This window comes from Aplidium turbinatum, chromosome 7 (assembly GCF_918807975.1).
Source record: "Aplidium turbinatum chromosome 7, kaAplTurb1.1, whole genome shotgun sequence".
NCBI classification, from domain to species: Eukaryota; Metazoa; Chordata; class Ascidiacea; order Aplousobranchia; family Polyclinidae; genus Aplidium; species Aplidium turbinatum.
In genome coordinates, this window is record NC_137478.1 from 11,012,669 (window position 1) to 11,027,271 (window position 14,603).

General features: G+C 38.8%; 1 protein-coding gene across 1 annotated transcript in view; it reads right to left on the minus strand.

The window, feature by feature from the left end:
• The window catches only part of LOC145774482 (FGFR1 oncogene partner 2 homolog), a 52,594-nt gene extending 37,991 nt beyond the window's left edge, over positions 1-14,603 (minus strand). Inside the window, exon 1 of the mRNA XM_082585738.1 lies at positions 14,465-14,603. Within this exon, the coding sequence (XP_082441864.1) occupies positions 14,465-14,524 (60 nt within the window). The 5' untranslated portion in view covers positions 14,525-14,603. The remainder of the gene's footprint in view (positions 1-14,464) is intronic.

A 14,603-nucleotide genomic window follows, 5' to 3' on the forward strand; every position in this document is an offset into this window, starting at 1 on the left:
AAATATTCAAAATACTTATTAAGCTGAGCTACAGTTGTACTCTGAACGTTGCAAGCATTATTATCCACCCACAATCAGTCAATATTGCAGGCTGATAATGAACCATCTCAGCCTGGTTACAATTGCAGGGTGAAGCCACATTGTCCTTTGAAGGGTTTGCTACTATTCGGTGAGTCCGATTCGGTGAGTTCCTAACCTCTAACTCCTAACTCCTAACCCCTAACCCTAAAACGGCAATGATAATTAGGCCACGGTACCTGACAATTAAAAAAAAAAAATTGAAAAAATCCCCCGTAAAGGGATCGGACTCACCGAATCGGACTCACCGAAACAGGTCATTCCGCCTTTGAATGGGCAATGCTTGCAGAAGGCCGTTGTTTACAACGGAATGGCCCGTTTCAGCTAGTCCGATTGGGCTAGTTCGATTCGGCTAGTCCGATTCGGCTATTACTCTATTCGGCTACAGCCCAATTCGGCTAGTCCGATTGGGCTAGTTCCCTATTTGGCTACAGTCTTTATCAGTTAGTTCCCTATTCGGCAATTTTTTGAAAATCCAACGATAATCCTTCTGTAATCCAACAAAATCCTTCTGTAAATCCAAAGCCTTCTGTTTATTTAGAGAATTTTGTATTTTATTCCACAATAGGTTATCGTTTCTTTTGCATTCTTGCATTTTATCCAGTGTTTACCTTTGAGTGCCTTACCAGACGGCAAAATCCGTCATTTTTGTTGTCTGAGTTCGTTCAAAACATGTGTTTTACATCAAAACAACATTTTTCATGATTAACAATACAGGTTAATGAGATAAACAGAAGTGTTTTGTTAGTTGTTCGAGTGTGTTATTGTTCAAAATCATAGGCGCCTAACTATTTTTTTGGCCGTGGGGGCAAAAGCGTGTTTTATCAGCAGCAACGTAAATTCAGCAAATGTCACGCAGATGGATGACGTAATTATGCCGTCACACTAGGATTGCTTTTATTGCCACACTCGGAGTTATCGCTACGTTTAACCTACCGTTAATTATTATAAACAAAACTCGACCACTTCGGTTAAGCAAACACATTGAAAATGGAATGCAAATACCAACTTGATCATACGCTTGAAAATATACCTGTTGAAAGTAAAATCATTCATGTTTACATCAATTCAGCAGCACGTCACCTTGAATAAATTTAAAAGTTGCTGACATCCGTAAGCAGTAGGGTGGTCCTTATTTGAGGGTAAAATTTTTTTTTGCAAAAGTTTCAGGTCTGACCATGCCAAACTGTTCTCATCGGCTTAAAAACACTCTGTGTAAAATATGAAAAAAATATACATATATGTAGAGGTCGCCCAGAGCCATTGAAAATTGGAATTTATAGCGAAAAATGTGCATATACTGGATGTCGAAGAAATAAAACACAAGTGTTTTTTACATAATTCCATGATTGTATAGCAGTCATCAGTCCATGCTATCTATGCTAACGATGAACGGCAAGTAGCAAATTCTGGGAAATGAGTATGCCTAGCTAGTCACATGACCTGTTCTGATTCAACATTTTGAACTTTAGCATCTCTTTATTTACTGTGAGGGGGCCAGGCTAACTGCTTGGCGAAGGACGATTAAGAAATTGATGCTTTAAAGTCCTAGCGTAATAGATTTTCATCAGAAGAACATCAACCATCACAGAGTAACACAAAATACTTATTGATTGACTAATGACTATACAGTGTTTAACAGGTTTTTGTTCAGTTTCGAAATCATACTGATAACACAGCAAATAATATTTAATATATATGTATAGTTATATCCCGATATTCTATATTTCTAACACCCTTAATTTAGGATATTATGCTGTAGAATGTCCATGTCCTTAGTTAGACAGTATATTCAATATGCCAACCAAGAATGTCATAGTGACCATCCAATCATTGTTGCATTAAGTTCTTTTTGAGGGTTTGCGGATTTTTCTTGCGGTGATCAGAAACGACTTGCAGGAGGAATTGTAATTGTTCTTCATCTTTTGTCAAACGTCCAGAGAAATCTTGCACAAGAGCAACTCCTCTTTCAGCATGTTTGTTTGTAACAGCCAGAGACTTTGCAGTTGCTTTAGCGGTTTGAAAATTACCATCTCTCTCCCACTCTGTTGCTGGATGTTGAAAGAAAGAGTCTGGAATGTTCAGTTTCTTGAAGAGTGACCAACTGACCATGTGTTACATTTTGTTAGTTGTGAAGAATGATTATAACATTTTTTCTTCAAGGTTACCCAATACTAATGCAACCCGTTTTATCAGGTTTTCTCCTTCATTGCTGGACATTGCTTGCACCATCTCATCTTTCATATCTGTTGGAATGTCATCATCAAACAGGGAAAGACCCAGTAACTCTTCCGATAAATACCATAAATGGGCAGCCATCTTCTTAAGCCGACTCCATTGAAATGCCTTTATTGATGCACTTAATCAACCAAGCTCTTCAAATCACACAGGTCACTGTTGGGAGCTTTAACGGCAAGTGGAGCAAGAATCCAGACATAGATTCTGTAGTGTACACGAGGCCATCCATTTTTAACAATAGTTTTTGACTTTTTGTAAACCAGCATTTCGCTCAGCGACTTCAATAAGTTCACCCATGCGAGATGGCGCAACACACTTGACGACTGATGAGATTGAAGAAACCATGTTATGACTAATGAGCTATATGTTGGCACTATATATTAAGTTAAACATTGAACAACAATCCGCTGTTTCAAAAGAATTAAGTTGGAGATAGCCAAGATAGCCTTACTAAAAGGTTTAAGTCATCGATATAATTCTTAGTTAAGAAACCAAGCCTTTGTGCAATGTCCTTTGCAATTTCAAACGACGCACCAGTGCGTTGCAACTTACAGTTTGAGAATCACTGTAGGCTAATACAGAAACAAAGCACAAGCAATTTTCAAAGTTTGCAATTTATCAATCATGCTGAAAACTTAGAAACTTTCACGGACCCCTTGAAATCGCTCCACGGAGCCCCGGTTGAGAACCACTGATCTAGAAGGTACACCTTTTTTCGACTTTGAGACACACTTGCTATTATTTTCTACTTAGCTTAACACTTTGTTTAGAAAATAAGAAAGTATAGTTAGAAAAATAATGGTGTAAATTAGACACGATGAACCGAACAACATTCAGTCTATTGGGGTGGTGTATGGTGATTTTTCATTGCTCTTGGGCAACCTCTAAGCATCAATATTTTTTTTAAATATTGCACACACAGTGTTTTTGTGCCTAGTAGCACATTTTAGCAGAGTCAGACATTGAACTTTCCAAAATTGAAAAATAAGGACCACCCTAGTAAGCAGCCCTTGAAAAATAGTTACGGAGAGACGTTTGATTAAGTTTTCGACTTGACAGTGCTCCCTTTTCACTACAATATCGCAACTTATGACTGACCGCTGTAAAACGCCCGTTTTCGCGTTGCAGATGAAACAAACGATGCGCATATTCTGCCTTTGATCGGGATTCTATGGCAACGGTCGTGTGTGCGCCATTCAGTTTGCGTGAGTCCGTTACTGCGATGATTATGCGACGTGTGCGCTAGGGTGGCCAAAAAAAATTGAAATTTTTTCTTTTTGTTTGCACACCCTCTCATTTTAGGAGGATTCATGAAAAAATGACACTGTGAAAATTTGAAGTGAATCCGACAAGAGGAAGTGCTCTCCCACCGACCTCTAAATTTGCTTTCTTTGTCATAATTCCTTGAATATGTGACGTAATTTTTTTTTGACTTATCTCTACATTGCAGTTGCAGCATTGTGTTAACCATTGTTTTACTCTGAATTTATGATATAATAAGTGTTTTCACATGCAGAAAAACAGAAATAATGCACAAAATAGATCACATTAACAAGCGTTTGGTATGAAATTAAATGCACTAAACTTTAGCGAAAACCGCATAAAAGTACGTTCACCAGTCACGGTCGCAACGCTTCAGGTGACAACACATTACCCAGAAAAAGCAACAAAAATGTTTGTAAAGAGTCAAGCCACTGATTTTATTTAATGGAGCTGTTGGCATGCTGGCTTTTACTTGCACTTGTTGGAAGCAGCTTCTGTGGTGCTCGACCACCTGAGAGAGGAGCTGGCGCTGTTGTTCATTTTCCGTAAGGACTTCATTGAAGTCAGTAGCTAATTTGACTGCCCAGTGCCCGCTCTGCACAATCATTGACGACTTTAAGATCATGGCATGCAAGAAATAGCAACCTTTGATTAAATGCCTGTTGCACGACAGTGATAGCTCCAGTGTGGATTCTCGTATTGCTTGATGTCGCGTCAAAACAAAGTGCAGCTAAATGCTCTGCTACAACTTGTGTATGAATTCCACTACTTTTTGGCCCATTAATGATCTCGTTCCAACAAGCAGCTTCTGAATGCCAAGCAGTATCTCAACATGCATACCAGAAACTACAATGGCCAAAGAGTCGCACTTTGTGCCATTGGCATTAGTCAAATGTTTACCATGAAAATGAGCGAAAAGTGGAACTGTTGGTTTAAATTTTTGCCGCACTGCAGTTGCCAGGCTTTCACGTGAGGCGTTTCGAGCATTCATGACAGAGGAATGTGACATTGTCAATTCATTTATATCAATTCCAGCTGCAGCAAGAGCAGGAGTGACGATCATCGTTGCTTGACGACATCTTGACTTGTCGATGTTATAGTTCTGTTCAGTGCTGCATTAAACAGTAAATTCGATAATGCAGCGTTTTGGTAATGGCTGCTCCTACTGGGTTTTCTTTTGTTTTGGTGTTATTTGGATTTACGGTGCAAACAGTGGGTCACTGGAAGAATCTTCATCATCTGCTGATCATTTTCAGATGAGAAAGCAGCAGCACTTGATGGTACTGGATCAATGCGATTTCTGTTGCGTCTCTGTTCATCATCTTTGCGCTTTCTATACTTTGCAGCAGCTTGCCGATGCATTGGGTCCTCTGTTGTCATCAGTATCTGTCATGCACCACATTGGTCTATCAAAAACTGGCAGTCTTCTGGTATTGTTGTGCGTCATTCCCAGTTAGCATGTGCAATATCAAATAATGCACAAGCTCTGGGTGAAGTCAGCTTCTGAGGTCAGCTGGGAAGCTGGATTTCGCCTCCCTTTGTGCTTTGATTCTCCTATATGCTCTTGATGGATGCGCTTTAGTTTGGTAACAACGTGAGTCTTTGCAGTGGTAGCGATATTAGCTTTCACTCACAAAAACTGTACTGCAAGCAAGTGGCAGTGTAACCTGATTGATCTTCATCTCGTAGTAGAGGTGGTGAAGAACCACACCCCATACAGGCAGCTGACATGGCTCCTCAAGAGAGTCAGAGTGGGTGTCCATTTGTTGACTCTCTTGAGGGCCATGTCAGCTGCCTGTATGGGGTGTGGTTCTTCGCCGTCTCTACTACGAGATGAAGGTCAATAAGATTACACTGCCACTTGCGTGCAGTACAGTTGCAGATGAAGTAATATTAACTACTACCATCTATGCCACTTTTTGGTTTGCAGCACCTTCATCAATATCTGCCCCTACAAATGACCTAGCAATGCTACAGCTCACAGAGGATTATAAAGAGGTTGACAATGCAATTTCTCAAGTGGCAGAAAAAAGTTGAGGTTGCGCTTGTGGTACTTCAGTGAGGATCTTGCTGCACTGCCTTTATTCAGTGATAATAACACAGATGTTGAAAAGAAGGCAATCGTTAATGCTCTTAAGAAAGATCCATTTCCCGAAGATGTTCGTCGTGTTGCCCCAAACAAAATTCTCAAGTTTTAACGTCTCTGGCACAGTTTGTAACACAGCGTTCACTTAACCTTTTCGAGTCACTGCTTCTGTCGACACATTGCGTGACCGTGATGATTATAAAGAAGCATGCAAAGTTTGGCGTCATCTCAAAGCCGTCAATGATTGTGCAGAGCGGGCAGTAAAATTAGCTACTGACTTCAATGAAGTCCTGACAAAAAATGAACAACAGCTCCAGCTTCTCCATCAAGTGGCCGAGCACCACAGGAAGCTGCTTCCAACAAGTGCAATAAAGTCAACCAATGGCTTGACTCTTTACAAACATTTCTCTTGCAATTTCTGGGCAATGTGTTGTCACCTGAAGCGTTGCGATCGTGACTGGTGAACGTACTTTTATGCGGTTTTCGCTAAAGTTTAGTGCATTTAATTTCATACCAAACGCTTGTTAATGTGATCTATTTTGCGTATTATTTCTGTTTTTCTGCATGTGGAAACACTTATTATATCATAAATTCAGAGTAAAACAATGGTTAACACAAAAATGCTGCAACTGCAATGTAGAGATAAGTCAAAAAAGAATTACGTCACATATTCAAGAAATTTTGACAAATTATGCCAAAGAAAGCAAACTTTGAGGTCGGTGGGAGAGCACTTCCTCTTGTTGGATTCACTTCAAATTTTCACAGTGTCATTTTTTCATGAATCCTCCTAAAATGAGAGGGTGTGCAAACAAAAATAAAAAATTTCAATTTTTTTTGGCCACCCTAGCTGTGCGCAATGCGGTTTGTACCAGCCCTTGTTGCGTTGGTTAGTGGTTACCTCGGGCCGAGACTTCAAGTTCATTTTCACAGCAAGCAATTCACTGGGCACCGCGCAATTTACTGCAGTGCAGAGGTTTCGACTTTTGAAAGCGACATCAAGTCTGTTTGCAAGCTCATAAAGCTAAACGCACGCTCTGTCTACGTAGCAAATTATGTTTTTTTTTGGGTGCATTCAACATCTGATGACATTGAATCGACGCAAAATGGTAGATTTTTGCTATGTCTCAGGCAGCAAAACCAATCATATTTACATTGATTCAACGTCTGCAGATGTTAAATCAATGTAAAAATGACAGATTTTGTTGTCTGGTGTGGGATTGTAGCATCGCTACTCGTTCTAGTGATTATTTATTGCGAAGCTGTTGCGGTTTGCATTCAAAGAATGTTTTCCTGCTGCTGATCGCTAGTTCATCTATTGTTGTATGTATCAATACAGCATAAAAAGTTGCCCCTTTGCAGAAATATGCGTGGGGGCCAGGCCCCCACAGCTTAGGCACCTATGTTCAAAATACATGTAAAAACTTACATACGAGTTATTAATTACAGACATAGCATAAATTTGATGTTCTAAAACAAAGTCTATAATATCATATATAGTGAAAGTGGCAAATGCGCGTAGGGGCAGTTTTTACGATAATGCACGGTCCATCAATTTAGAGATTTAACCGGCGGTAAGTATTAATCGGCGATTCAATTCAATAATATCAAACCTCCATCTTTACAGTCTGACTACAAAAAAAAATTAGGCCTATATCACGTGAAAGTTACGAGTAATTAAGCATTGATTTCAACGACCTAATTTTTGGGCCAAATCAACTTTACAACCGGTTTTGCGAACTTTGATCTTCCGCTTTGCAAGGCAACTTGATAGTTACTTTGAACTTTAGTTCAATGTAGAGTGGTTTCACTTCAATCTGAATACAAAAATGTCTACTTCTGGCTTTCTTTCCCAATTCAAATCATTAATCAACGCATTTGAAAAGGTTTTCCAGAATTTCGTTATTGCTTTGTGACAAGCATTTCTATGGTAAACAACTTTACCTCGCTTCCCACTTTTTTCTCCGCTATTCTCTTTTAAATACCGGCGCGCGTAGTCTTGCTCCTCCGTCAAGGGGTGGTAATTACACGCAATTCATTATGACGCAACCGAAGGCTTTAATTTATCACACGGCTCACCCAGACAGTAAAATCCGCTATTTTTACATTGATTTAACGTCTGCAGATGTTGAATCAAAGTAAAAATGACGGATTTTGCCGTCTGGTAAGGCACTCAAAGGTAAACACTGGATAAAATGCAAGAATGCAAAAGAAACGATAGCCTATTGTGGAATAAAATACAAAATTCTCTAAATAAACAGAAGGCTTTGGATTTACAGAAGGATTTTGTTGGATTACAGAAGGATTATCGTTGGATTTTCAAAAAATTGCCGAATAGGGAACTAACTGATAAAGACTGTATCCAAATAGGGAACTAGCCCAATCGGACTAGCCAAATAGTAGCAGACCCTGTTTACAAAGCCTTCATTGATAACAGCCAGAAGGTTCTTAATTACATTGATTGTTGTGAAACTACTTCTAAAAAACGTTTCTCCAACCATAAATGTTCCTTCATGGATAGGTTCAAACGAAACAGCACAGAACTATCTACGGCAGTTTGGGATCTTAAGGACAGGGGTGTTGATCCTAAAATAACATGGACAAGCCTTAAAGAAGCCGGCGGCCATGGCCGCTAAGTAGTGCTTGAATGACTGCCAGTGCTACCTGCTCAGTCGGCCAATCTGGCCGCCGGATTCTTCTAGCTAATTATTTAATTTTGCAATAGAATGATCGTGATTAACTGTCGAAACATCTACAGACGAAATCGGTTAATCGAATCACCTATTTGCCAGACATTTTGATACGATTATAGTATACGATTGATTCGTTTAACCAATTTACTAAATAAAGGTTTATTGTGAATAGGCGTAATGTTGAGAAGATGTCTGTGCTGACTAGGCTGCAACGCACATTACAACTGATACTTCCTACAACTGTTGACAATTCTGGTTAAACTTCAAAGAGTTTCGTAGTTCTGTGTTAACATACCACTACGCTGTATGTCCCGGCTCGGGTTCCAAATAGCGACTGTCAGAACAGCGACTGTCAATAGAGCGACCACACGACAGCGATTAATTAAAAACAGCGACTGTCAATAGAGCGATTACACGACAGCGATTCATCAAGAACTCGATTAATTAAAAACAGCGACCTCGAAATTTGGCCTCCAAGTCAAAACCTGCTGACTGGCATGATATAAATCCAAAAATTATGAAGTCGCTATTATGAAGTCGCTATTATGAAGTCGCCATTATGACAGTCGCTGTTTTGACAGTCGCTATCCGGCCTGGATGCCGTATGTCCCAGCCAGCAAAACTGGTCCTTTTTACATTGATTTATTGTCTGCAGACGTTGAAACAATGTAAAAAAGATCAGCTTTGCTGACTGGGAGAGTATGTACCATCAAAGCATTTTTCTGCAAACTGCAGCAATCGGACTGCAAATCGGCAATCTTTCATATCACCGATCTCTGTGACGTCACAACGCGAACTTTGACGTTGAAGATTTTGATTCAAGCGGGCTATTTTTAGCTCTGTACCAGCTGTGTAGTTTTGAGTATGGAAAAGGGCCTACAAAAATAGTGGTATGGTGGAAAAACACAGCTCACACTCATTGTTTGTTTTGAAATCGCAAAGTTTTTTTTTTCAAGTGTTTTGCGCTGTCTGGTAAAATAATTAATTTGCAATGTTCTTCAACTGAACAAAACTGCACAAATGAAATTACGCACTGCATTTCACAATAGGCTACTTTTTTTCAGCAATTTAAAAAAAAATTCTCCACAGTTTTCTGGTTTAAACTTTTAGACATTCTTTTCAACACTTCCCTCTCAAGCCGAAATAATTTGTCTGTGTCCTTTCCTTGCAAGGCCAGTCGGCGACAGATGACATCAAAAGCATTTAAACTTCTTTAGTGTGATTATTCCTTTTGTGTGCTCTTCTGTTTTAATGAAGCCCAGCTGTGCGAAAATTGGTTCTTTGTAGTGCGATGTCTAGCACATAAGATTATGGCCTGGGATTACAGACACTTGTCTTTGTTTTGATCGCTTGCGTCTGTCTCACCTTTGCTTCATTTCGCCTTTGAACATTGCAGACAATTATGCGAAGCAAAAAACAGACATTCTCTTTTCGCTAACGGGTACAATTATACGATTAAATGAATGAAGTAGGCAAACTAGAAGCAAATCCTGATGCTTTTATCCGACTTATTCTTTTAAGCGGTATACGCTTAACCGATGTTTTTACTTAACATTAGATTGGATTTGGTTTGGGATTTCAGGTTTTGATTCAAATAAACGATTGATACGTTTAAGCAGTATACTATTAACCGATTTCGTCTGTAGTATCAAAAAGTGACGCAGAATTAGGTCAGCGCATAATCACAACAATACAACAGCGTCATAATCACCACTGTTGTATTGTGCGGAAACATTTGCTATTGTATGGAAAATATCCAGCTGTGATCACCAGCTATAAGTCTTGTTTGTAATTCTCGACGTTTATTTAAAGTAAACAAAGTGTTAATCCGAAGTGCTAGTTTGCATCGGCTGACAATATGGGTACAACCTAGTTCGTACCCTGAAAAGATCGAGAGAAAAAATTTAAAAAAGTCGAAGTCGCTGATCGCAGTTTCCGCAAACATTTTCAAATTTTCCCCCTGAAAAGATCGAGAGAAAAACGCAGTTTTCGCACAAACAAACTGAAAAGATCGATAGAAAAAAATAGAACAAAGCCGAAGTCGCTGATCGAAGTTTTCGTTTTTCCGCAAACACTTTTAAATTTCCAGTAATGATCCTAAGAGTTTGCCTAAGTTGCTGATCGCAGTTTCAGCAAACATTTTAAAAGGGTTAGGGTTAGGAAAAGATCGAGAAAAAAAATAGAACAAAGCCGAAGTCGCTGATCGCAGTTTCCATTTTTCTGTAGTTTTCACAAACATTTTAAAATTTCTGGTAATGATGGCTAATGATGCTAAGAGTTTTTGTTTGTTTGCAAAAAATTTTTAAATGTTTGCGAAAGCTGCGACCAGCGACTTCGGCTTTTTTAATTTTTGCTCTTGATCTTTTCAAGGTACGAACTGACGGTACGAATTGTTCATAGTACGAATTAGGTTGCATCCGGCAATATTGTCGTGTTTATGTAGATTCAATGTTGTCGGACATTGAATCATTGTCAAAAAGGAGAACTGATAGGTTAGTTGACATCCGAGGGGAAAAGATGTGTCTTCAAAGTTGAGAAATGTTTCCGCTGTGGGTTAGTGACTTCACACCCTAAATGGTGACATCATAACGGTATAAATGGTCAGGTTTTATCAAAGGCGGTATGCAGTTGAAACAATTTAGTGTCGTTAGATGGTCCAGCAATACCGGATTACAATCCCGATAAAGCAGTTATTGCGTGGTACAACGATTCTATAGCAGGACGTCGCCCACACTTCAACAACACTAAGTGATCATTTTGGCATTGTTGCAAGTTTAAGTCTATTTACTTGTGCTATCGTTATTTGTATTTTGGCCTCCAAGCACGCAAATTTAGCAGCCAAGAAGGAGCTCTTGGTAGGCCACGATGGCTGCCAGAAAAAAACACGAGTTTTAAGGCCTGATGGACCATCCATAGCTGTGCTCGCCCTTACAGTGGAGGTGGTCGCAATAATTGTGGCCTCTGTCTCGCTGAAAAACTGGCTATTCTAAAGGCCGATTGTAACCACCTTCTTAACAAACGTTCTGAACTGGTGGGTAAATGTCGTCATCGGAATAAATTTAAACTCAAATACTGTACTGCAAAATAAAATAAATTTTATTTGATTCCTACAGGTTATCTCATCTTAATTGCATTTTGCTTCTTTGTGACGTCACAGGTGCAGGCTTGCCAGATTGGCCCTTTTGGGGCCAAATTTGTGAAATTCGGCCCTTTTTAGAGGTAGTTGGCCCCAAAAAAAAATCGTTTGGCCCCTGGGCCCTTTGTTTTCAATATTTGGCTCTTTTTTGAAGCAGTTGGCACATAGCCTACTATCAAACTACGTAGCTATTTAAATAAATGTCTTTCGGAAATTGAGACTGAAAAGTGTTACAGTTGGCCTATTACGATTTTTTAGACAGTGTTTAGCTGACAGTGTTTATGCTAATGCCAAAGATTCGAGTGGAAACACTGTAGAAGATGAAGATTTGGAATTGTTCATGTAGAACAGAGGTGACGAACATCCTGTGGCCCGTCAAAAAATTTTGTGCGGCCCGCAAAACAATTTGACAATCGCTCATGCGTTAAAGACAAAAGACATCTCAAAGCTGTTTTATGCCTTCACTGGTATGCCTTTCCTTTGCTACAGGTCGAGGCTGACAGATGAAAATCTTAGCGTGCAGTTGAGAGTTGCCACATTGTCTGTTTGACGTAATGTTGAACGCTTAGGTTGCTTAGTCAAGCAAAAAACTTTTCAAAAATCCCAATAAGCAAAAAAAATAAATTCAATGCTGCATTAGATAGCTTCAGCTGTATGATTCGCATGGGCTTTTGTTTGTTGTTTGAAAAAGAAATTGCATTAACTGATTTGTTGTTTAGTAGCATAATGGTCGAAACATTTTGTCAACTAGGGGAACGTTCAAATATTACGTAACGCTTTTTTTCCAAATTTTTGACCCCCCCCTCCCCCATGTAACGCCAACGTAACGCTTTTTTCAATCCCCCCCTCCCCCATGTAACGCTTTTTCATTACAAATTCAGCACAAAAACTACCATTCCGTACTCGAAAGCGTTACGTAACGTTTTGCTTGAACCCCCTCCCCCCTGATGTGACGCTAACGTAACGCTTTGCATAAACCCCCCCCCCCCCCTTCCCCTCGAAGGCGTTACGTAATATTTGAACGTTCCCTAGAGCAAAAAGGATAGAGTCAAAAAAAGAAGAAATCATACTCATATGAAGGCAAACGCTTAAACTAGAAAATTAACCTTAGAAAATTAAACTGTCTTCAGTGCAAGTACTGTTGCTCTATCCTTTCTGCTTAAGTTGATTTGTTTTTATTTTACTGTTGTATGTTTCGATTCTGCGTAAGATAATTTCAACTGTGTGGGTTTTATTACTTTCATTTGCCGTTTGTTACTTTTCATGAATAATATCTTGAGTCGCTTCTAAAACATTTCATAGTAGGTTACGATTAAAAAGTTGTGTGGCCCGATAACTTATGTGTAATTGACAAAGTGGCCCACGACCGCAAAAAAGTTCGTCACCCCTGTTGTAGAATGTAGACTGTGTTATTGTAATGTTGTAACGTTGTTAACGTTATTATGTTTTATTAGCAACGTTATTAACATTATTGAACAATTTGGCTCTTTTTTACCCAGTTTGGCCCTTTTTTCGACATTATTTGGCTCTTTTTCTCAAAAGCTGTCTGACAACCCTGACAGGTGTTGGAATCAATCTGCTTGATTTTTAGTTTGAACGTTTTAATTGAGGCTTTTGTGAAAATGGATGGAGGTAGCCCTATGTAATTCTGATGTTTTTTTTGCAGATTAAATTAAGGCTGCCGATTTATTGCTTTTGCATGTTTTACAGGACCTTCTGATTATCCTCCTTTTAGGTGAAACAGGCTGTCAAGGCTCAAGGGTTTACATAGTAATAACCAAATTTGATTTAATTCGCTCTGCTTGGCTTTTTGCTTGGCATTGAGCACTTTTAGTAAGTATTAATAGTTTTTTATTGTTTATATAAACAAAAGGCAGTGGCTATTTGACCGCGCCGGTCTTTGAATCTGAAACACTATTTGACCGGTCATGACGTCACTATAATAAATAGGCATTTTTTTTCTTTTTTAAAGCAAAAGACGAGAAGAGTGCCTATATAATATAAGTTCTAAATTCTGCAGTTATGTTTAACTGATTCGGTGGCGCGTAGGATAAGTCTCCGGCTGGTGCTCCAGAGAGAATGAGTTCGATACTACACGAAAGCGTTTTTTTTATTTTTAACTAAATTTTGACCCGAATTGACTCAATCGTTAGGCTTCTGCATTTTTGTGGTTAATTTTTAATTTGAGTAGCCTAGAGCCCAATCTTTTATGTCTTTTCAACTATGAGTAATTATAAGTTAGAGTTTTTTATTTTCTGGAATTTGAGAATTTCTCTGGGTAATTTTTTGTTCTTCATAAGAGGATGTGACCGTGTTTGCCGAACGACACATTACATTTTTGCGTTGTTCGGCAAACACGGTTACATCTTCTTATGACGAACGGAAAATGATCCAGAGAAATTCTTAAATTCAAGAAAATTAAAAAACTTTTAACTTTATTACTCATATTTGAAATGATTCTTTAGCATTTCTTTTAATAATGTATTTCTTATAGGCTTGAAAAGGGCTATATGACTAGCCGAAAACGTTCGCTTTTTGTTTTTTGTTTTTATAATGTTAAATGTAGTGTTGTTGCTGAGTTATGTCTGTTTATATATTTGAAAAGACATAAAAAATTGGGCTGTAGGCTACTCAAATTAAAAATTGACTACAAAATGCAGAAGCTTAATTCGATTGAGTCACTTCGGGTCAAAATTTAGTTAAAAATTAAAAAACAAACGTTTCCGGGTAGTATCGAACTCATTCCCTCTGGAGCACCAGCCCGATATGTATCCTACGCGCCACAGAATCAGTTGAACATAACTGCAGAATTTAGAACTTATATAGGCACTCTTCTCGTCTTTTGCTTTGAAAGAGAGAAAGAAAAAATGCTTAGGCCTATATAGTGACGTCATGACTGGTCAAATAGTGTTTCAGATTCAAAGACCGGCGCCGATCAAATAGCCACTGCCTAAATAAAATATATATACCTACTTTAAGCCTTCCTACAAGAAACTTTGCATCCGCCAACAAACTCTCTACTGATACATTCATTTTAAGCCACTAAGCATGTATGGTACTTGAGAACAAAAAAAATATGTACAAAATGGAATGGAAAAACATCCGTAAACAA